At 42.8% G+C, this 23,124-nt stretch overlaps 1 protein-coding gene across 6 annotated transcripts in view; it reads right to left on the bottom strand.

Moving 5' to 3' along the window:
- The window catches only part of EXOC6 (exocyst complex component 6), a 324,395-nt gene that overhangs the window by 224,656 nt on the left and 76,615 nt on the right, over positions 1-23,124 (bottom strand). For 4 of the 6 annotated variants that reach the window (XR_011382367.1, XM_051823933.2, XM_070057614.1 and 1 more), the window contains one exon: positions 2,471-2,575. Coding sequence is in view for 4 of the 6 variants with exons in the window: in XM_070057614.1 (XP_069913715.1) it covers positions 2,471-2,575 (105 nt within the window). In the remaining 2 variants the exon portion in view is untranslated. Of the gene's footprint in view, positions 1-2,470; positions 2,784-23,124 lie in introns of those variants that run through there. The other 2 variants (XM_017348420.3, XM_070057617.1) reach the window with 2 other exon arrangements.

A 23,124-nucleotide genomic window follows, 5' to 3' on the forward strand; every position in this document is an offset into this window, starting at 1 on the left:
ATGCCCTGGACTCTTCACGGTTTCAAAGGATTGAATTTTCATACCTACTGAGGACAGAGGCAAGGCCAGAGGGCTAGGAGATCAAAGAAGCTTCATACAAGAAAGAGCACTGGAGATGAGCCTTGCCCAAGGATTGGATTTGGGCAAGCAGAAAAGGAACCAAGGGGGAGGAACCAAGTGCACCAGAAGGAAAATATGTCAGGGCATGTTGTCACAGAGTAAACAGACTAATCAGACCAAAAGGGAAGTCCTGTCTCTATTTCCCCATACTCCTATGAGGCCACAGAAGCTGATGTGTCCTGTTGGAGCAGTCCATTGGAAAATTAATAGCAATTAATAGTATGTGTAGAAAGGTAGAAAATGCTGGTCTAAGAAGGTCTCATCTAAAACAATGGTAGGTACAACTCATTTTGGCTAATATGGTCCCAGTAAATGTTTGTTGGGGGCTCTGTGACTCTACGCTATCCCCCCAAATAACATCAAAGTGTCTTAATGGTGGCCTTTGGGAAAGGGTACACTCACCCCTTGTTTAATAATCCAAACACAGGGGCCAGCACTGTGGCATAGCAGGTAAAGCCACTGCCTGTAGTGCTGGCATCCCATATGGGCGCCAGTTCAAGTCCTGGCTGCTCCACTTCCAATCTAGCTCTCTGCTATGGCCTGGGAAAGCAGTAGAAGATGGCCCAAGTTCTTGGGCCCCTGCACCCACATGGGAGACCCGGAAGAAGCTCCTGGCTCCTGGCTTCAGATAGCTGTAGCTTCGGCGTTGCGGCCTATTGGGGAGTGAACCAGCAGATGGAAGATCTCTCTCTCTCTCTCTCTCTCTCTCTGTCTGCCTCTCCTTCTCTCTCTGTGTAACTCTGACTTTCAAATAAATAAATATTTTTTAAAAATAATAACCCAAACACAAAGTTAACAGCAGGCATACCAGGCCCAGTGGGGGTGGTGACAGGGTAGCACCTCCTTGGAAACAGGTCTGGGCAGCCTCCACTCATGGGGGTGATACTGAGAGAGTGCTGGGACTGCCAGGTTGGAAGGCTGTTTCTTTAGGAAGACAAGGTGTAAGACTGGAGCGAGAGACATTTGTCCTAAAAATGGAGGGTAGAAAATACCCAAACAAAGATGGGAAGTCAGGAGTAACACCGGAGCAAGCCTAGCTCAGAGCATGATGACAAGGCAGACGAACTCTGAATGCTGGCAGCGGCTGTGAGATTAGACAGTCAGAAGTGGAAGGCCCAGGGCTCTGAGGCAGCAAAGGCAGCAGGGCCTCGGTAACCACGTCTGGGCCCCCTCCACTGCCTTCTCTTGTCTCCCTTTAAACTTCTGACACAGCCACCAGGCAAGCGCACAAGTTTTAGAAGGTTCTGGTATGGTGCAGATCATGTTCCATTTTGGAAAAAAATTTTCCCTACAAAGCACTGGTTTCTTCAACTTATTGAATAGTAAAAGTCCCCTGACCTTCTCAGGGGAAGTTCACTGTGCTCACAGAAGGTGAAGATATGTGGGACAGAAGGAGTTCTCATGGTTTTGCAACTGAACCTACATGTTGATAATCCTAGAATCACCCAACAAACCGCACTAGTGTGCCAGCACCCAAACATTACCATAAGCCCTTTGAAAAGATTTAAGGCAAGATGAAATTCCAATATCTGGGAAAAATTTATTCAGATTTAAACTGTAGTGGATTTCAAAACTCTTTGGCCATGGGATCTTTCTGAGCATGAGGAGATAATATAAAAAAAAATCTTTCCACTTAATCTACAAATATTAGTCAACAAATATTTATTGACTGTCACTATCACATGCAGTGATTGACATCTTGTTCCCACACTGATAGATGTCAGCTCCAAGCAAGCAGAGAGAATTACATTTTAAAAGCTACCCTTTTAACTCAAAGACACATAGTCTTTTACTTTAATCATATTCTTTAACTGTACGAATTTAATACTCAGATTAGCACAGAAGCTATTTTTAAACCTTGTATGGAAACAAAAAAAAATACATATAAGGGAGATCAAGAGAAGCAATAATAGAAATGGACTTCTACATTTTTTCCTACAACTCATATCTGCCCAAATATAAATTTGTTTCATTGATACATCCAATTATTCTGGATTTTTTTTTACTGAGTGATATTTCAGAGAAAGTAATGGAAATCTCATCTCCTCATAAAGGGAAATGGGATATTGAAGATGATATGAGGCTGTTTCTACGATCGCCTGAAAGTCATTTGTATTTTTTAACCTTGTCATGACAAATAAGGAAACAAATATAATACAAGAACAAAGAACTAGATAATTATTTACGGTAATTTCTCTAAGAATAAGAAAACTCTAAGATTAAGTATATGCAGACCTAACTGCTTTTCCAAAAATGTTTAATTCTGTTAGAAAGAAATGTTCAGAAAGAAGGGGAAAGGACAACTTTATGGTTTCTAAAGAAGAAACAATAAGATATAAAGGAGCCCTACCTTAAAGTAGCTTCGATGGGTAACTCAAAAGACTGAATCTCAGCCAGGACGTTCTCGTGGATCTGATCTGTGTCGTCTTCCGACATTGCTCCACATGCCCCGGACCTGCCAGCAGCACACATCGGATTTTACAGGCAAAACAATTACAGTATAGGAAATAAATGTAATTTTCCTTATAATTACTGCAGGGCTTATTGCTGCTCAGCCAAGGAAGCAGCAAAAACAGGCTCACTGTCTGACTTCATGCTATCAAAGTCCTTGCTTCCAAGAATGTTGCACAGCTGTTGCTGTCCCATCTCTACTTATAACATTTTACTTATTATTAACCTTGACACAGTTCAGAAAGTTCCTGCCTAGTGGCTGCTATATTTACTCACTCATTTCTCAAACACAGTAACATCAAGTAGGAATTAGAACCATAAGGTTACAAATACTTATTAAATATATTTGATTGATGAGGCATTGTTGTAATATTATTTATGCTAAATTCATAATTTGCTATGATAATTATGTTAACATATGTTTCTAGTTGATCTATATTCCTTTTTTTAAATATTTATTTTTATTTATTTGAAAGAGTTACACAGAGAAAGGAGAGACAAAGAGAGAGAGAGGAGAGCCGGGGGGCGGGGGGTGTCTTCCATCCACTGGTTCACTCCCTAGATGGCTGCAACAGCCGTAGCTGGGCCGATCTGAAGCCAGGAGCCAGGAGCTTCTTCCAGGTCTCACATGCAGATAGACGCAGGGGCCAAGGACTTGGGCCATCTTCTACTGCTTTCCCAAGGCCATAGCAGAGAGCTGGATCAGAAGTGGAGCAGCCGGGTCTCAAACCAGCGCCCATATGGGATGCCAGCGCTTCAGGCCAGGGTGTTAATCCGCTGCGCCACAGCGCTGGCCCCCAATCTATATTCCTAATTAGTCCTGAAACTCTGCTCTTGGCCTTAAACCTGAACAGGTAACTTGTCTAGAAACAACTTAGCATCCTATGGGATGAAATTTTGAAATATGTGGGCTGGTTCCTTGGTGTCCATCTCCTTTGCTTCTCCACTCTACTCTCTGCTGTGTGAATTCCCTCCAATACAGAGCCACTAGTTCTGTTTTCTCTTGTTCAAATAGACAGATTATAATCCTTAACAGTCAGTTATACCTCATTGCTCATTGTGAGTGAATCTATCAGATCCCTTCTTTATGATTTATTTATTTTTAAAATCAGAGTTACAGAGACAAAGTGGGAGGGGAGAGAAATATTTTCCATCCTCTGGTTTACTTCCTGTGTTGGCCACAACGAGCTCTTTCATCTGCTGGCTCACAACCTGAATGGCCACAACAGCCAGGGCTGGGCCAGACAGACGCCAAGGAGCTAGGAGCTTCTTCTGGGTCTCCCATGAGGGTGAAGGGGCCTAAGCACTTAGGCCATCTTCCACTACTTTCCCAAGTGCATTAGCAGGGAGCTGGATGGAAGTGAAGCAGCCATATCCTCTTCATCTGATTGTTAACATTTTGTTTCTCTCTCTCTCTCTCTGTTTATTCAAGGGAATTTCAGATTGTAGGCATGTGTTCTTTCCTTTTTTATTTTTTTAAGATTTATTCATTTGTTTGGAAGTCAGAGTTTCAGAGAGAGAGTGAGGGAGAGAGAGATATCTTCCATCCTCTGGTTCACTCCACAGATTGCCACAATGGCTGGGCTTGGGCCACACCAAAGCCAGGAGTAAGGAGTATCATCTAGTTCTCCTACATGGGTGCAGGGGCCATCCTTTACTGCTCTCCCAGGTGTTTTAGCAGGGAGCTAGATCAGAAGTGGAGCAGCTGGGACACGAACCAGCACCCATATGGGACACTGGTGTTTCAGGCAGTGGCTTTACCCACTTCATCACAACACCGGCCCATAACCATATGTTCTTAAGATACAGAAAGAAAAACTTGCAATAATTTATATAGAGTATTTTTTAAATAGTGTAACACTGTACTGTAAAGCATGTAGTTCATAAACCACTTCAGCTTTGACTTACTGCTCCTGCCTGACCCTATGTGCAACATAGAGCCATGTTCCTCTTCCGGTACAGCCAGCTCTCCCAGGAGACTCGAGTTTGTCTGAACTGGTGGTTCAGTTGCCCCTCTCTGCTCCATCAGTCCCCCATCCTCCCTCTTCTCCCACTCCACTCTCTTCTCCTAACTTCTGTTAAGTGAATTTTCTCTCTGCCTCTTACTTTCTTCTACATTGTATGGCACAGGCAACAACTTCCTGTCTCCACTGGCTAAACCAGCATCTTCCTTTTATTCAAGACTTTCCTTGAGTGCCATTTCCTGCCGGAAGTCCACACAGATTGAATGAACAGGCGAGGCCCTCTCCCAAAAGTGACCATTGGAAAAACAACCTCCCCTGTCCCATGGTGCTGACAACAAATTCACCAGAAAAGGAAAAGAAAAGGAGGAAATGGAAAATTTAAAACAGCCATATTCCAAGATCCCCATAAAAAAGAATGGCAGGTATGCCTGGAATGCTCCCATTCTCCACCCTTAGCCTCTTCCCCCGGCTGCAGCTCCAACTGTCTGACTGCTTCCTGGGATGGAGCCTGACCATCGACTGACTGACGTACAAGTGGCCCGGGGCCGGTGGTTCTCAACTGAGTGACATGGAGCCATTTTTTTCATCACCACTCCAGAAAGTAGGAGCTACTGACATCTAATGGAGAGGGATGCTGCTAAACAACCTCCAAGGTACAGCATGCTACACACACACACACACACACACACACCCCAGCCTAAAATGCCAACAGTGTTCAGGTTGAGCAATCTCTCCCTAATCTGATCTTTGGCCACACATGGTGTAGATGTGGTCTTACTCCTGGGACCCCTTTCTGGGCCTTTTTCTTTCTTCTCTACCTATCAGTCTGCTAAGAACCCTAGCTCCTCTAGATCTAGGAACTGATTCTTTTTCAATTAACTTTATTCTTCAAATAAAACTCCATCAGTCTTTCACCTTTCTCTTCACCAAGACTGATATTCCAGCTTCCTTACTCTGTACTGGAACCACTGCAAGAAGCTTTTTGTTCCTAGGTTCCAATAGCATTGGTGCCCCCTCTACAATGTACAATCTCTGGGAAACATATCTAGGTGCTTGGAACCAGGCAATGATGGCCAGGAAGGCGAAAATGATACCAGAAAGAGGTGGTCCAGTCTGACAGATACACCTGGTGCTCAGTTCTGCTTAGAGTTGAGGTGGAGTGAGTTCGCCCTCCCCCTCCTAGCCCCACACCTTCCTGTAGGAGTGCTTCTCTCACCTGTATGTTTTGGTTTTCCATTAAAAAAAAATTCAGCAACTTAGCAATGGAAGAATCTATCCAAAAGCCCTTTGCTAATATCTTGCTTGATAACTCAAGGCCAAACACTGGCCCCCTTGGCCCAGGAAAAATCAATCATTTACTTTATTCAAAATTGTCCTGAAAGTCTCATCTAGTACAATATGGCAAGATAAAGAAAGAAAAGATATAGAGATTTGTAAAAAAGAAGAAAAATTAATATTTGAAGAATACATAATTAAATACATATAAAACCTAGATAGATTAGCAATTAATGAGTGAACCCAGCAATGCCTGTAGATTTAAAAAAAAAAGTCTACATACTAGTAATAATTCAGAAATTAAACACAAAGTCAATACCATATACAAAAGCATCAAGTGTTCAGGAATGTGACAAGCTACCCTACTAGGAGTTAGGGATCTGCTGGGCTACAGCTCAAAGTTCTAACAGTCACGAAATGTGAAGGGATGACAAGATCCAAGATTAAAGAAGAGCAAAACGAAAATTATCATATCTAGTGGCACCAGAGATCAACAGTGCATTGGCAGCTTACAAGATATGCAAAAACCCAAGAACATCAGAAGCAACAAATGTGCGTGTGTGAACCCTTTAGCCTAGAATAACCTTCAGCTCTTACAACCTACTTTTCTGGATTCATCCGGTGGATGTGCTAGCTTGAAGGGCCCAGGTGACACCACAAGAATCAGTATGCCACAAAATGCCATGTGCCGTCCTATCTCACCATACAAATGTGAGTGTGACCTGAAATACAGGAACACTGTCCGAAGTGCATGCAGGTATTTTCTACTTCCTCCCCCTAAAATTCAACATGTGAACTCCCAGTGCCCACAGATGGCGAGTCGAGTGTTCCCTGGCCCTCTCCTGCCTATGTGGCAACTTCTCTGGCCAGCACCAAGCTCTCCCAGGTCAGCATCCCCTCCAGAACTGCCCAGGGAACCACCTTGCTCAGCATTACTCCGCCTCTTCCTTTCTTCCTCACTGCCTGTTGTAATCGTCAAGGTCATCAGATACTTGTGTTGCTAATCCCCATTGTTTTGTCTTTGATCCAAATAGTCACTTTGTCACACACACCCCCTTTCTTTAAAACCAGTCTTTTTGAATGGAAAGATCATCCCTGGAGCCAAGGAGAATTTTTTAATTGCCTCAGATTTTCCTGTTAGCAGCAGAAAAGAGAATAGAATATAAACCTCTGGCTCTTAGTTCAGTGATTTTTCACTATTCCATTCATTCCAACTTTTTTTCTCTTACTATAATCAAGGACTAGCAACTTTGATGAGCAAAGAAATATATCTTAATCAGAGATAAAGATTACATATGCCAATCATTTTTCTAAGCACCTTAGAAATATTAACTCCTGGCCGGGGCCGCGGCTCACTAGGCTAATCCTCAGCCTGCGGCGCCAGCACCCCGGGTTCTAGTCCCAGTTGGGGTGCCAGATTCTGTCCTAGTTGCTCCTCTTCCAGTCCAGCTCTCTGCTGTGGCCCAGGAAGGCAGTGGAGGATGGCCCAAGTGCCTGGATTCTGCACCCACATGGGAGACCAGGAAGAAGCACCCGGCTCCTGGCTTCGGATCGGTGCAGTGCGCTGTCTGTAGCGGCCATTTGGGGGGTGAACCAACAGAAGGAAGACCTTTCTCTCTCTCTCTCTCTGTCTAATTCTGCCTGTCAAAAAAAAAAAAAAAAAAGAAAAAGAAAAAGAAATATCGATTCATTTAATCCATGTAAAAACCTTACTATTACATATTAACATTCGTTCATTTAATAGAATTAAAAAAAAAAAAAACTGAAGTAGGGGCCAGTGTGGTGGCACAGCAGGTTAAGATGGTGCCTGCGACTCTGGCATCCCACATGAGCCTCGGTTCCCAGCTGTTCCACTTCCAACCCAGCTCCCTACTAATGTGCCTGGGAAGCAACAGAGGATGGCCCAAGTACTTGGGTCCCTGCCCTCCATGTGGGAGACTCGGATGGAGATCCTGGCTCCTGACTTTAGCCTAGCCTAGCCCTGACTGTTGAGAGCATTCGAGGAGTGAGCCAGTAGACAGATCTCTCCTCACCCTCCATCACTCTGCTTTTCAAACTAAAAATTTTTTAAAAATATAGAGGGCTCAGAAGAGAACATAAGTATCCACAGAGGAGGGTCTTTGGGAGTAAGAATTGGGAAATGGGTACTATTTGGATATTACAGGGTAATTCAGATTCACAGCCAAGTCCTTTACAGAGAAGCTGGTGGGAACAGAGACTGCTAATGCGGAGAGAGAACTTCGCCAGGGAAGTGAGAGTGTGGTTGAGATGCCGAACAAGGGGTTGATTGCCTGAGACAAGGAGGGAGAAGGAGAAGTTAACAGAGATGAGATCTTTATTGTTTTACTGCTACAGTAGCTAACAGAATGACTGTCACTAAGTAGGTGATTAATAAATACTTGCAGGGTCAGTGCTGTAGCATAGCAGGTAAAGCTGCTGCCAGTAGTGCTGGCATCCCACATGGGTGCTGGTTCAAGTCCCAGCTACTCTGCTTCCAATCCAGCTCTCTGCTATGGCCTGGGAAAGCAGTAGAAGATGGCCCAAGTCCTTGGGCCCCTGCACCTGCGTGGGAGACCTGGAAGAAGCTCCTGGCTCCTAGATTCAGATCGACACAGCTCTGGCTGTTGCAGCCATCTGAAGAATGAACCAACAGATGGAAGACCTTTCTCTCTCTCTCTCTGCATCTGCCTCTCTGCAACTCTACCTTTCAAATAAATAAATGAATCTTTAAAATAAATAAATAAATACTTGCTCAATAGATGATCTTGACATAGAAGCACAGTGCTTTATAAGTAATAAATAACCAATAAATATTTAATCTTTATTTCACAAAGTTTGTCTTACACAGGCTATTCCAAAAAGGGTTTTGATATTTCAATGGATCTGAATTTTCTCAGTGAACTATATTCCTACTGTTGCTTGAAGAATAAAATTTCGGGGCCAGTGTTGTGGCACAGCAGGTTAAGGCCACTGCCTACAACACTAGAATCCCATACGGGCACCTGTTTGAGTCCCATATGTTCTACTTCCAATCCAGCTACCTGCTAATGCACCTGGGAAAAGCAGCAGAGGATGGCTCAAGTCCTTGGGCCCATGCATTCACATGGCAGAACTGGATGAAGCTCCTCTATCCTGGCTTCAGCCTGGCCCAACCCTGTCCTTTCTAGCCATTTAGGAAGTGGACCAGCAGATGGAAGAACTCTCCCTCTCCAACTCTGCCTTTCAAATACATTTAAAAAATTTTTTAAAGAATAAAATTTCTAAGTAATAGGAAATAGTTTCCAAAAAATCTATTCTATGAGACAGGTGTTGTAGCATAGCAGGTTAAGCCACTGCCTGCGACAGCAGCATCCCATATGGATACTGGTTCCAATCCCAGCTGCTCCATTTCTGATCCAGCTCCCTACTATCATGCCTGGAAAGCAGTGGAAGAGGCCCAAATGCTTGGGCCCTGCCACCCACCTGAGAGACCCGGAAGAAGCTCCTGGCTCCTGGCTTCAGCCTGGCCCAGCCCTGGCAGTTGCAGTCATTCAGGGAGTGAGCCAGTGGATGGAAGATCGATCTCTCTCTCTCTCTATCCCCTTCTCTCTCTGTAATTCTGCCTTTCAAATAAATATATAAATCTTTTTTAAAAAATCTATTCTATATGGTGAACTTTGGATTTAGTGGTTAGGTTACCACTTTGGATGCCCACATACCATATGGGAAGGCCTGAGTGCAAGTCCTAATTCCAGTTTCCAGTTCCTGCTTTCTGCTAGTATGTTCTCTGGTAAGCAGCAGGTGATGGCTCAAGTAGTTAAGTCCCTGCCACTCACATGGGAGACCTGGATTGAACTCCTAGCTTTAGCCTGGCTCAGCCTTAGCTATTGCAGGCATTTGGGGAAGTGAACCAGTGAATGGAGATTTCTGTCTGCTTCTCTGTCTTCCTCCTGCCTTTCATATAAAATAACATTTTTTTTTAAATTTATTTATTTGAAAGTCAGAGTTAACACAGAGAGAGGAGAAGCAGAGAGAGAGAGAGGTCTTCCATCCGATGGTTCACTCCCCAGATGGCCACAACGGCCAGAGCTGAGCCAATCAGAAGCCAGGAGCCAGGAGCTTCCACTGGGTCTCCCACACGGGTGCAGACTTGGGCCATCTTCAACTGCTATCCCAGACCATAGCAGAGAGCTGGACCGGAAGTGGAGCAGCTGGGACTCGAACCAGCGCCCACATGGATGCCAGCACTGCAGGCAGCAGCTTTACCTGCTACACCACAGCATTGGCCCCTAATATAAAATAATTTTAAAACTATATTCTAAATCTCTGCTATAACTCACATTTTTCTGTTTGTAAAATCATAGAGGACTTGGTATTTCTGTATTATAATGTCATTACTGGTTGAATCTACCTGCTCCTTGGAATATGCTATGGTTTTGTACACTTCTGAGCCCTTATGTATGCTGCTTCCTTTATCTAAAATGCCTTTCCAAACTGGCCTCCTTATCTATAGTACAAGGGTAATTATAGTGTCATCTCCCTCATATGATTGTTGTGACGATTACATGGCTCTTAAACATTTATCAGGTAAAGCATTTAGGGAAGTATTTGACACATGATAAGCATGGATAAGTATCAACACTATTATCACTTATCAGATTCATTTTTAAATTAACTATGATTATTTCTTCTCTTTACCTTAAAATAAATCTGAATTTCTTTAAGAGAAAGGTGAAAATTTCTTTTACCATTCATAATATCTATTTCTCTGAATACTCAATGAAAATAACTGCCATAATAGGAGTTATACAAATAGGTATTTGAGATTTATATCTCTTTGGCTTTTTATGTTAGGGTCTTCTAATTAAAAAAAATTTAAGCTGCCTTGGCTAGTTCTTTCCTACGTATAAGTCTAAAACTTTTGCATCTGGGTTAATACAGAGACCACTGCTTTGCTGAGCTAGATTATGGCGCTACCTAGTGGCCAATTTTTGACACATACTTCCTTGAAACCTCTCCAAGGTTTTTTGGTTCTATTTTTTATATTGCCAATTGTCAAATGTCATTAGAAATCACTAAAGATCTTGCTCATTTATTTCTAATCTTTTAAAGAATTTTTCTGTGGTCATTTGTCCTCCATTCATCTAATTTGGAATGTTAGTAGAATAGAATTTAAAGACATGCTGTTAAGATCTATCATCAACCTGCCCTTTTCTCCCAGAGGAAAACAGGGTCTTTTGTAGGCAGAATTCAGGACCCCCACTTCTTGGGCCTTGCTATGAGAGGACACACCACCACAGGCCCCTCCTAATTCTAGGCAGGGCCTACAGGCAGTCCGCGGCAAGGGTACCCTCTCCACACACATTCTTCTAAACAATCATATTCTCTTTTTCCTCCTCTGAAAGTAAACAATTCCTTCAAAAATACAGTTTCAGGCATAAAATAGGAAGTAGTATCAAACAAACGGAAATGTTTTGCTTTAAATACCAAAGCCATTGGTTTACATTAAAAATTAGTTTGCATTCAAAGCCCATGAGTGAAAAGAAACATGAGTCATCAATCACAAGGGGACTTTATAGATAAGAACTAAGCACACTGGCCTGAACAATTGTATTAAATATGCACAACTCTTCTTGGGAGCTCTTGCTGAGTCATTTTTCAGGAAGTGGGCTGTCCAGGAGATTTCTAAGGGGGGAACAATTGACAATATTTTCATATTAATAACCTCTAGTTGCTTTATTGTTCTCAAAACTTTTGTTAATGAGTATTTTCCTGTTCGGTGAAAAAAACATTCATCAGAAGACAAAGCCTAATCTGATTTATTTTTATGTGTTTGAGATTCTTTTCTTCTGTTAGTGATATTAAATATATTGAAGCAATAGTTAGCTAATCATGAAATGTACTCACTCACTAAGCATCATACTAACAAATAATTGGTTCTGAGCTTTTTTTAAAAAAAGTTATATGCTAAAAGAGACATTGGACACATTCCTTAGAGTGTTTGCAAATCATTGTTTGAGATTCAAATTTCCTTCAAAAGCAATTGCAATGTTTCCACTTCTTGGAGTCTCTTGTGCCTAGCCCCTTTTGAGATTTCTGTCACCCCTCAGATAATGAACAATCTGTGAGACCAAGTAAAAGATCCAGGCTGTCCATCCAGGACCAGAGAGGACAGCGTGGTCCCTGGAGCAAACCCAATGTGCACACATTTTGGCCCTCTCTTGGCTCATGAATGAGGGTTTGTCATCTGCCTATGAGACTGGAGGAGGTAAACGGTGTATTATGATTTTAACATAAACAATGATCATGCTTGTTGTCTAATCTCCCACAACCTCCCCCCATGCCATCTGCCCCCACAGAAGGCTGATGAAAATGCTCATTGCATGCACACAGTGTGTCCAGCTGTGCAGTCTCATATCAAAGCAGGCTTCTGTTGGTGTAGCAATTACTGAAACTCTGGACCTGGACTTAGTTGCTATGTGACACTTCAGTACTTTTCTATGCCTATTGTTTCCTTTTCTGTATAATGGACAAGCTCCTGTCCTGTTTATTGGGAGATTAAGTTAACTAATGAAACTATGAGTCTTCAGAACCCAGCCAGAAAAGAAATAAACACTAAAGCACTAGTCAGTATTAAGCTATTACTTAATGGAAAATGAAATTATATACCACTGATGATGATTTTTTTTATTAACTGATTTCTACTTTTGACCTAATGATGAGTAGTATTGCTTCTCTCTCTCTCTCTCTCTCTCTTTTTTTTTTTTTTTTTTTTACAGGCAGAGTGGACAGTGAGAGAGAGACAGAGAGAAAGGTCTTCCTTTGCCGTTGGTTCACCCTCCAATGGCCGCCACGGCCGGCGCACCGCGCTGATCCGATGGCAGGAGCCAGGTACTTATCCTGGTCTCCCATGGGGTGCAGGGCCCAAGCACTTGGGCCATCCTCCACTGCACTCCCGGGCCACAGCAGAGAGCTGGCCTGGAAGAGGGGCATCCGGGACAGAATCCAGCGCCCCGACCGGGACTAGAACCCAGTGTGCCGGCGCCACTAGGTGGAGGATTAGCCTAGTGAGCTGGCGCCAGCATTGCTTCTCTCTTTTCAAGTGGATATATATGGATAGTTCTCTGACATGTATTTTTTTAAAGTTCATGACATATAAAAATTAGATCACAATAGTCAATAGTTGTTATAAAGTTATTTTTTATTACATTGTAAATGATAAAGATAGTATTTCAAACACGAGAGTGTTAAAGACTGAATATTTATTTGTTATCAAAATTAAAATGTGAAAGCAGAGCTCATTTACATTTTTCCACTCCACAATGGGAGACCAGGTACAACTTGCATGTCAAAGATAAGTTAGGCTCTAAGAAAACATAGTATGATTCTGATATACAATGTTACTCCCTCATGTGAATTCCTTAGTACTTGCTGAGGTGTGACATTTAATAACAAGTTTCTCCACATTCGTTACACTTTTGCACTGTTTTCTATGTGTCTTGCTAATGCTTTCATAGGGATTTTCCTCCATATCAATTCTCTGGTAGACAGTGATACCTGGCCTATGATAATGAATTTTTCCATATTTATATGCTTTTGCATCTCTGAGTTCCTTAAAATATGCTGAAGAGCAATTGATGAGGAAGAATTTTTCAGTCACTGCACTGATAATTTGCTTTTCATTTCTGTGAATTCTTTGATGTCCATTGAAGGGTAACACTTGGAAAAATATTTATCGCATTCAAAATTTTATTATATGTTAAATTTTTGATACTTCCTGAGGCTTGAGTTATGTGAAAATGCACTTTCACACTCACTACATTCATATGGTTTCTCCACTGTGTGGATTCTCTGATGTACACTTAGTGCTAGCTCTCTGATGTGTAATGAATGCTGATTTGCTAATTTGCTCATTCTTTAAAAAAGAAAATTAATATTTAAGAACCTACTGTGTACCAAGCCCTTGAGAAGTACATGGATTAGTGAAAAAATTTCTTCTTTATTCCAACCTGACTTAGAGGGAGAAATCTGCAGTCCACACCAAGATGTGTGCACCTGCTGGGAGAATGTACTTCTGGACCTCAGAGTCAGGGTTTGAATGCAGTTCTGCCTAATTCTAGAGCTCATAGCTATTATTTGATAATACTGCCTCCCTGGCTCACTGGAGCTTCTACAAACTAGGATCATTCCTTTTTATTTGACTCCTAAAACCTTCTATTTTGTGTGCCACCGCAAGAGTAACCACCCATTTGGTCTGCTCAGGTTCCTAGAGTTTATTATTCTTAGAAGCAAAGTGAAGACTCAACACTAGAAAAAGAGCTCGAAGTCATAGGAAAGAACTTCAGAAGAAAAAAGATTTGATTTAAAAGCTGCTTTAGTGTTTCCTATTCTGCTTTGATGTCCCCCAACAATCACTAAAGAAGAACCTTACTGTGAAGTACAGGAAAGTTGATTTTTGTGTGTGTGTGTGTGTGTGGATTTTCTTCCCATCTTCCTGGCTTCTCTTTCTCAGCCACCTTCCCTAGGTCTTCCTCATCAGTTTGTTCCTTAAATGTAGTTGTTTCCCAAGAAGCTGTCTATACCTTATTCTCCTTCTTACTCTAGACTGCTATATTTTCATTTTATATTTGTGTGTTGACCAGTCACAAACTTTGATCTTCAATTGCACTTGTTTCCTAAGCGCCTAACTTCATTTCTAATAACCTACATAATGTCTCCATTGGGAGATCCTGTCTTATCCACAATGTCCAAAACTAGACTCGTTCATTTTCCTCTCCTCCCACTTTAAGGAAGCCTCCACGCATTTGTAGATGCTGCCCTTTTTGTCTAGAGTGCCTTTCCATCTGTCTATATGGTGAACACACTTCTACACATTCTTCAAAACTCAAAATGCATAGCTACCTCCTCAGAGTCAAAGTCACTCTAGGTCCTGGATTATGCTTCACATCGTATATAACTGACAGGACATGGGTGCCTGTTTTGTCTGTTAAGACACTTGCATCCCATTCTGGAGTGCCTGGGTTCAAGTTCCAGCTCTGCTCCAGATCCAGCATTTCTGCTAATGTAGACCCTTAGAGGTGGCGGTGACAGCTCAAGCAAGTGATTAGGTTTCTGCCAATCACGTGGGAGATCTGGTTTGAATTCCCAGCTCCTGGCTTCAGCCTGGCCCATCTTTGGCCATTGTGGGCATTTGGAGAATGAACCAGTGAATGGAAACACTCTCTCTCAAATTAAAAAAAATAAATTTTAGAAATTTGGATGGGACATAGACACTTTATTTCCAACACTAATCTATGAACTCTTTGAAGACCACATATGGGTCTTTGTAGTTCCCATAGCTCTTCATACAGGACTAAAGTCTCCAATAAATGTTGACTGAAATAATAATAATTAATTTTTGTGGTAAAATGGAACCGGTGTGTTTTCAAGTGATGAGTTATTTCTTTCTCCACTCATTTTTTGTCTTCCCACTACTGACCATCACTTTTCTGGACTGGTCACCATTTAGCAATTTTGATGTTGTAAACACTTTAACTTGAAAAACATTTTGTAGTTAACTTTTTTTCTAAACTCAAACATAGTCCAGTCCCTTACAAGGACAAATCTGTACAGTACAAACTGAGAATGACTAATGTGAATTCCTTCATTTCAAACACTATGATAAAAAGAAAAGTTTCCATTTATACCAGACTTTACAGGGTAAGGGTTCAATAGGTGATCTGTATGCTTCCTTTTTACTCCTAAACACATGTGTTCCTTTGTTTCTCAGGAAGTAATCATCATGTAGCCATGGAAATCAACAAGGGCAAAGGAAATGTAGCAGGGGAATAATGAAGCCAACTCACTCAACTCCACAGAAGTTGGTCACATCCTAAAGCAATTAAAAGTCAGCTATCGAAAAGCTGTTATAGGAAGTGTTGATCTGTGCTTGGTATTTTGATAATAACTTGTAGTATGTGAAAGCATTTTAAAATTTATGAAATATTTATAAAACATAATGCATTATTTAAATGAATATTTATTGAATGACTATTGTGAGATGGACATTTTCATATATACTCCCTTCATTTAAGCAGCTCAGCTGTCATATAGGATAGCTAGTTTTGATATTATTTCCATTTTACAGATATAAAAAAGCCCCTGTATTCTAAGAGGTTAAATAACTTGCACAGAGACAAGTGTTAGAGAAAACACATGAAGGAATAGTCTCTTTCCACCAATCAGAATTCATCTTAGACAGGAATGGTGCCCAACACAAGAGCAACCCAACACAGAATACATCACTTCCCACACACCTTCACACTTGTAAGTCAATACTTTCTCTCTTTACTTAACTGTATCTATAATTCTTAGCTATGGAGATGAATTCAGGATTTAGAGGTTTAAGACTTTATCTCAGTCACAGGAAAGATCAAGAATATAAACTTTTATTATATATATTACATTAATTAAATTCATACTTTATATTAACATCCATTCAAACTCCAACACAATGGACAATCTTGTAATCTACTTTTTCTTGAAGGAGAGACTGCAATGTTTAACTCTTTGTAAAGATCTAAAGTTTGTGTTACACAGAAGTTGTTCTTGTGATGATGTTTCAGTGGAAAGAATTGAGAGCTGTAACAGTACTGTAATGTTTACTCAGAAGTCTCACAGTAATGGAGTGTGTCTTTAAAGAAAACCTATGCACTCAGTAGCATTACTTTATATGCCCTATCTTATATTTAATATAAATTATATTATTAACTCAAGTGGGTCATGTACAAGAGTCCATTTATGGACTAGGGAGCCTGTGGCTGGCGTGGCACACAACCCCACTGTCATCACTAAGACTACTTCAATCTTTCTGCATTCTTTTTTTTTTTTTTTTAAAGGCAGAGTTACAGAGAGGTAGAGGCAGAGAGAGAGAGAAAGGTCCTCCATCCACTAGGTCACTCTCCAAATGGCTGCAATGGCCAGAGCTGAGCCAATCTGATGGCAGGAGCCAAGAGCTTCCTCTAGTCTCCCATGTGGTTGCAGGAGCCCAAGGACTGCTTTCTCAGGCCACAGCAGAGAGCTAGATCGGAAATGGAGCAGCCAGGACTTGAACCAGAGCACATATGGAATAGCAGCATTGCAGGCAGCAGCCTCATCCACTACGCCACAGCTGTGGCCCCTCTGTGTTTCTATTCCCAAGGTCACCTCAGGATACAAAAGTGCTGCTGGAGTTCCAGATACCTAGTCCCCAATTCAGGCTTCAGGAAAGAGGATGGGGAAAAGACAAGGAGCATGTGAACCAGCTCACATACTCTCTAACAGAATTTTCTTGGAGCCAGCATTGTGGCACAGCCAATTAAGCTACCACCTGCAATGCTGGCATCCCATATAGAAACCAGTTCAAGTCCCTGCTGCTCCACTTCCAATCCAGCTCTCTGCTAATGTGCCTGGGAAACCAGTGGAGGATGGCCAAGGGCTTGGGTCCAGGCCACCCTCTTGGGAAACCCAGATGGACTTCTAGGCTCCTGGCTTCACCCTGGCCCAGCCCCAGCCCCAACCCCAGCCCTGTCTGTTGCAGCCATTTGATGAATGAACAAATTGGTGGAAGATTCTCTGTGTGTGCGTGTGTGTGTGTGTGTGTGTATAACTCTGCCTTTCAAATAAATAAGTAAATCCTTTTTTATTTAAAGAGTTTTCCTGGAAGTTTCATCCAGCAATCATTGTGTTTATCTCTTTGGCTAGGACTTAGTCACATGGCCACATCTACCTTACATGAGGCTGGGAAAGATTGCTTTTATCTGGTCCAAAGAAAAATGGGAAGAATAGGGTAATGGATTTAAGGGAGGTACCTACAGTTGCAGCCACAAAAGGTAAAGAAGCAGAGGAAAAGACAAACCCAGGCAAAGATCAATGACTTCATAACTGAGTCTGAATCTCAGCTCTGTTGCTTAACAAGAGGTAACAAAATCAGGAGACCATCTGGAGGCTGCCTTGGACCATGGTGATAGACATGGAGTTAATAAAAGTGGCCAGATTCTGAATGCATTTTGAAGGTAAAGCCAACTGGATTTTTAATGGATTTAGAACAGGAGGTATGAGAGAAGGAGGAGTCAAGGGTGATGCCAAGATTTTTGTTGTCGCTATTTAAGCAACTGTAAGAAAGGAGATGCCACTTACAAAAAGGGAATGCAGTAGAAGAAGCAGGTTTTGGATAGTTCTGATCAGAAGCTCAGAGGTTTATTATATACCCAAATAGAGATGTTGAGTAGAAAGTTGGACATATTCTGGAGCACAGGGAGGTGGTACAGACTGGATATATATGCATTTAGCAGTGATCAGTTTATGGAGACAATATTTACAGCCCTGAGATTGGGTAAAATCATGAAGCTGGTAAGTGTAGATGGAGAACAGAAGAGCTCGAAGGACTGAGACCTGGGGCACTCCACCACAGAGAGGCCTAGGAAGCTGAGTCAGGCAAGAAGAATGAGACAGGACGAGGAATGTGGTGGAACCCACGTAAAGGACGCATTTATGAAAAAGGGTTGACTGTCTTAAATGCCAAATAAGATGAGGACTGAAAATGGACCTCTGTATTGCTATGTTTACCTTATGAGAGTAGTTTCAGGGTATGATAGGTGATAGGAGAAGAAGAACTGAAGATATAACTTTCTTGAGTAATTTTGCTATAAAGGAAAGGAGAGACATGCAGGGGAGACAGAAGGGAAAAATGGGTCAAGAGAGGTTTTTTTTTTTTCATTTTTTATATTTCTTATGATGAGACAGAGAATGCTTTTATAGAATTACCTGTGACTTTTTCCTTGATAGAATAGGCAAGCGAGGCATCCAGTGTGTTAAGTGGAGGTGTCAGTCTTCATAAAAGCACACAGAGTTCCAGAGGAGAGGGACAGAACGCAGAGCCTGTGCCCCCAAATGCTGGTAAGTGGGTATCTGAGGTTATAGGAACTCATGGAAGTTTTCTTCCAAAGGTTTCCATTTTCATGTTATACAGGAAGCAAGGTCAGCATGACAAAGGGGATGGGGAAGGAGTAAGAAGAAAAGGAAGAATATAAAATAGTCCTCTTCTCTTAGAGTGAACGAATGAGTGGCCTAGGGGAACACAGGACAGCGGCTGGACAGTTTGCAGGGGCCACCGGGATGTGTGATCATAGCTGTCAGTCAAGGCCAGCTTGGCCAGGTACTTTGCTCTGGCTTTGTTCCACTGAGCAGGTAGAGTAAGGGAAAGGTGAATTTAACAAAGGTTATAGCCACGTTAGTTCAATACAATGAGAGGGAGGGTACATTCAATGGAGTGATTAAGACGTTTAACTTTGGCTGTTTCTGTGGCAAAGTAGGCCAAGGCTCCGCCTGCTGTGCTGATATCCCATATAGGTGCTGGTTCGTGTCCTGGCTGCTCCTCTTCTGATCCAGCTCTCTGCTGATGGTCTGGGAAAGCAGTGGAAGATGGCCCAAGTAGTTGGGCCCCTGCACCCATGTGAAAGACCAGGAAGAAGCTCCTGGCTCCCGGCTTCTAATCGGCCCAGATCTGGCCATTGTGGTCATTTGGGGAGTGAGCCAGCCGATGGAAGACCTTTCTCTCTGTCTCTCCCTGTCTGTCTGTAACTCTACCTCTCAAATAAATAAATAAATAAAAATTTTAAAAAAAGACATTTAACTACAAATTTGAGCTGGATAAGGAGAGAAATAATATAGAAAAAGTAATCAATGGTGAAAATAAAATACAATCAATGGGTTTCCTGTTCCAACAGAGTTGAAGGATTGTTGGAGTTCAAAGAGTATGTTTGTATTAGCTAACAACAAAAAGCCTGAAATATGAAATTCTAAGCCTCGACAATGCTTGAAGATGTCTAAAGCTTAGGGGCTTGCACTCTGAGTTCACCCACTCAGAAATAAATAAGCCTTCTTCCTGGCCCTCTCAACTAGCACCCTGATGCAGAGAGAGTGACCTCCCAGTGCCATGATTAAATCCTGCTGCTGGACTCCAGATTTCATACACTTCCTGCCATTTTTTTTAAAATATTAATTTTATTTATTTGAGAGGCAGAGACAGACAGAAGAGAGAGTGAGAGACAGAGAGAAAAGTCTTCCATCTGTTGGTTCACTCCTCAAATGGCCACAACGGCTGGAGCTGGGCCTATCCGAAGCCAGGAACTTCTTCCTGGTCTACTACATGGGTTCAGGGACCCAAGCACTTGGCCCATCTTGCACTGCTCTCCTAGGCCATTAATAGGGAACTAGATCAGAAGAGGAGCAGCCAGGACACAAATCAGAACCTACATGGGATGTCAATGCCACAGGCAGATGCTTAACCTACTATGCCATGGCCCCACTTCCTGCCATTTTCTGCAAATGGCCAAGTGGTGATGCCCATGGGCTCTCTGACACAGCAGGGCACCACATCAGCCAAAACAGCTCTCCTCTCTGTAGGCTGATGATTAGCTCTCTGGCAGGCCGGTGTGTTCACCAGTTGTCCAGGCAAGGCTACAGCTGTTTCTAAAGAGGCTCACTAAAGCCACTCCACAAGGAGCAAGGCTGCTGTTTCCTGATTCCCACTCTTGCCTTGGGTGTGGAACAGGGTGATAAATCAGAACCCGTCAGGCTAGACTCTCTGAACACGAACACTGAAGAATACAACACCTTGGACATGTACCCAAAAAAGAACAGAGCAGCCCCAAATCAAACATCTCAGAAACACCATTCCTCTGAGTGGGTACCAGATCCCCATTACAATCCCAGGATCTTTATACCATTGACTTACATCCCCAAAACACCAAAGTCAATGCTGAAATCCACCTGTCTCTTTTTCTTTTTGCCACTAAAAAACAAAAGCTTCTTTTTAAAAATATAAATGTGCCTCATTTTTGAAAAAGATTTATTTGAAAGGTAGAGTGACAGAAAGTGAGATTCAAAGAGAGATTGATCTTCCATCCACTGGTGCACAACTCAAATGCTCACAACAGACAGTATTATTAAACAGGCTAAAGCCAGGATCCAGGAACTCCATCCAGGTCCCCCACCTGGGTGGTTGGTGGTCCAAGTATACTTGCTTTTCCAGGTGCATTAGTGGGAAGCAATGCAGCCAGGACTTGAACTGAAACTCTAAAATGAGAAGCAAGTGTCCCACTTTGTGGCCTAACCCCATGCACCTCAATGCTAGCCCCTACAAAGTTTCTTTTAACATCTCAATTAATGAGTCAATGGCCGGGCATTTTCAACTTCCTTTAGATAAATGTCTCTTATTAGGATTTCAAAATTGTACAACATTTCTTGTCATGGAATAACATGGGCCTAAAAGAGAAGAAACAGGCAAAATAACATGTTTTTAAAATTTTCAGCTTCTTGGCCAGCACCGCGACTCAGTAGGCTAATCCTCCGCCTGCAGTGCCAGCACCCCAGGTTCTGGTCCTGGTTGGGGCACAGGATTCTGTCCCGGTTGCTCCTCTTCCGGTCCAGCTCTCTGCTGTGGCCCAGGAAGGCAGTGGAGGATGGCCCAAGTGCTTGGGCCCTGCACCCGCATGGGAGACCAGGAGGAAGCACCTGGCTCCTGGCTTCAGATCGGCGCAGAGCTCTGGCAGTGGCGGCCATTTGGGGGTTGAACCAACGGAAGGAAGACCTTTCTCTCTGTCTGTCTCTTTCTCTCTCTCTCTCACTGTCTAATTCTGCCTGTCGAAAAAAAAATTTTTTTTTCAGCTTATCTTAAAAAAATCTCCCAGCAAGAGTGGACTGCAGGCCGGCGCCGCGGCTCAATAGGCTAATCCTCCACCTAGCGGCGCCGGCACACCAGGTTCTAGTCCCGGTCGGGGTGCCGGATTCTGTCCCGGTTGCCCCTCTTCCAGGCCAGCTCTCTGCTGTGGCCAGGGAGTGCAGTGGAGGATGGCCCAGGTGCTTGGGCCCTGCACCCCATGGGAGACCAGGAGGAAGCACCTGGCTCCTGGCTGAGGATCAGCGCGGTGTGCCGGCCGCAGCGGCCATTGGAGGGTGAACCAACGGCAAAAGGAAGACCTTTCTCTCTGTCTCTCTGTCTCTCTCACTGTCCACTCTGCCTGTCAAAAAAAAAAAAAAAAAAAAAAAGAGTGGGCTGAAGCCATTTGGGATGCCAGCATCCCATATCAAAGTGCCTAGGATTGAGTTCTGGATTCTCTGCTTCCCAATAGTATTTCTGCTAATGCGCACTTTGGGAGGCAGGAGATGATGGCTCTTATGCCAACCACATGGGAGACCGGATGGAGTTTTGGGCTCCTGACTTCAGTATGGTCCAGGTTGGGCTGTTGCAGGCATCTGGGGAGTGAACCAGAGGACTGAAGATCTCTGCCTTTCAAATAAATAAAAATAAACAAAATGAGCTTAGAAAAAAAAATCTCCTGGTGTCTGGTGTTGTGGCACAGCAAGTTAAGCTGCGGCTTATGACACCAGCATGGAGAGCTGGTTGGAATCCTAGCTGCTCCGCTTCTAACACAGCTTCCTGCTAATGCACCTGAGAAAGCAGCAGACAATAGCCCAAGTACTTGGGCCCCTGCTACCCACAGGGAGACCGGATGAAGCTCCTTAGCTTCAGACTGGCCCAGTACAGGTTGTTGTGGCCATTTGGGGAGTAACCAGCGGATGGGCAATCTCTCTCTCTCTCTCCCTCTCCCTCTCCCTCTCCCTCTCTGTCACTCTGCATTTCAAATAAATAATTAAATCTCTTTTTTAAGATTTATTTATTTGTGAGGCAGAGTTAGAGAGAGAGGGAAAGATAGAGAGAATGGTCTTCCTTCCCCTGGTTCACTCCCCTAATGGTCATAAAGGGCAGAGCTGGGCCAATCCGAAGCCAGGAGCCAGGAATTTCTTCTGGGCCTCCCACATGGGTGCAGGAGCCCAAGTACTTGGGCCATCTTCCACTGTTTTCCCAGGCCATATGCAGAGAGCTAGATTGGAAGAGGAGCAGTTGGGAATAGAACTGAAGTCCATATGGGATGCCAGAGCCGTAGCCAGAGCTTAACTTACTGTGCCACAGCACCAGACCCAGTAAAACTTTTTTTTAAATACTCCCATCAATAAATATAGCACCAACTAAATACAAATTCTGAACAAATGTGACAATCTACTTGATCTTAATGAACAAAAGCAACAAGTAATGTACTTTGCTTTCTTGAAATTAAAGAGAAAAAAGATCAAAAAGAAAACAAAAACATTAAAAAAAGAAAACAAGAAAAAGGATCATTTGAAATAATAATCAAATACTGCTCCTCTTTCACTTTTTATTTATGTCCTATAATACCTGGACAGCCTTCACAAATCTTGGGTCCTGTATACCACTGAGCTTAGACCATAAGGTAAAGATTTGCTGTGAAGGAAT

The sequence above is a fragment of the Oryctolagus cuniculus genome, chromosome 15, assembly GCF_964237555.1.
Source record: "Oryctolagus cuniculus chromosome 15, mOryCun1.1, whole genome shotgun sequence".
In the NCBI taxonomy this organism is placed as follows: domain Eukaryota; kingdom Metazoa; phylum Chordata; class Mammalia; order Lagomorpha; family Leporidae; genus Oryctolagus; species Oryctolagus cuniculus.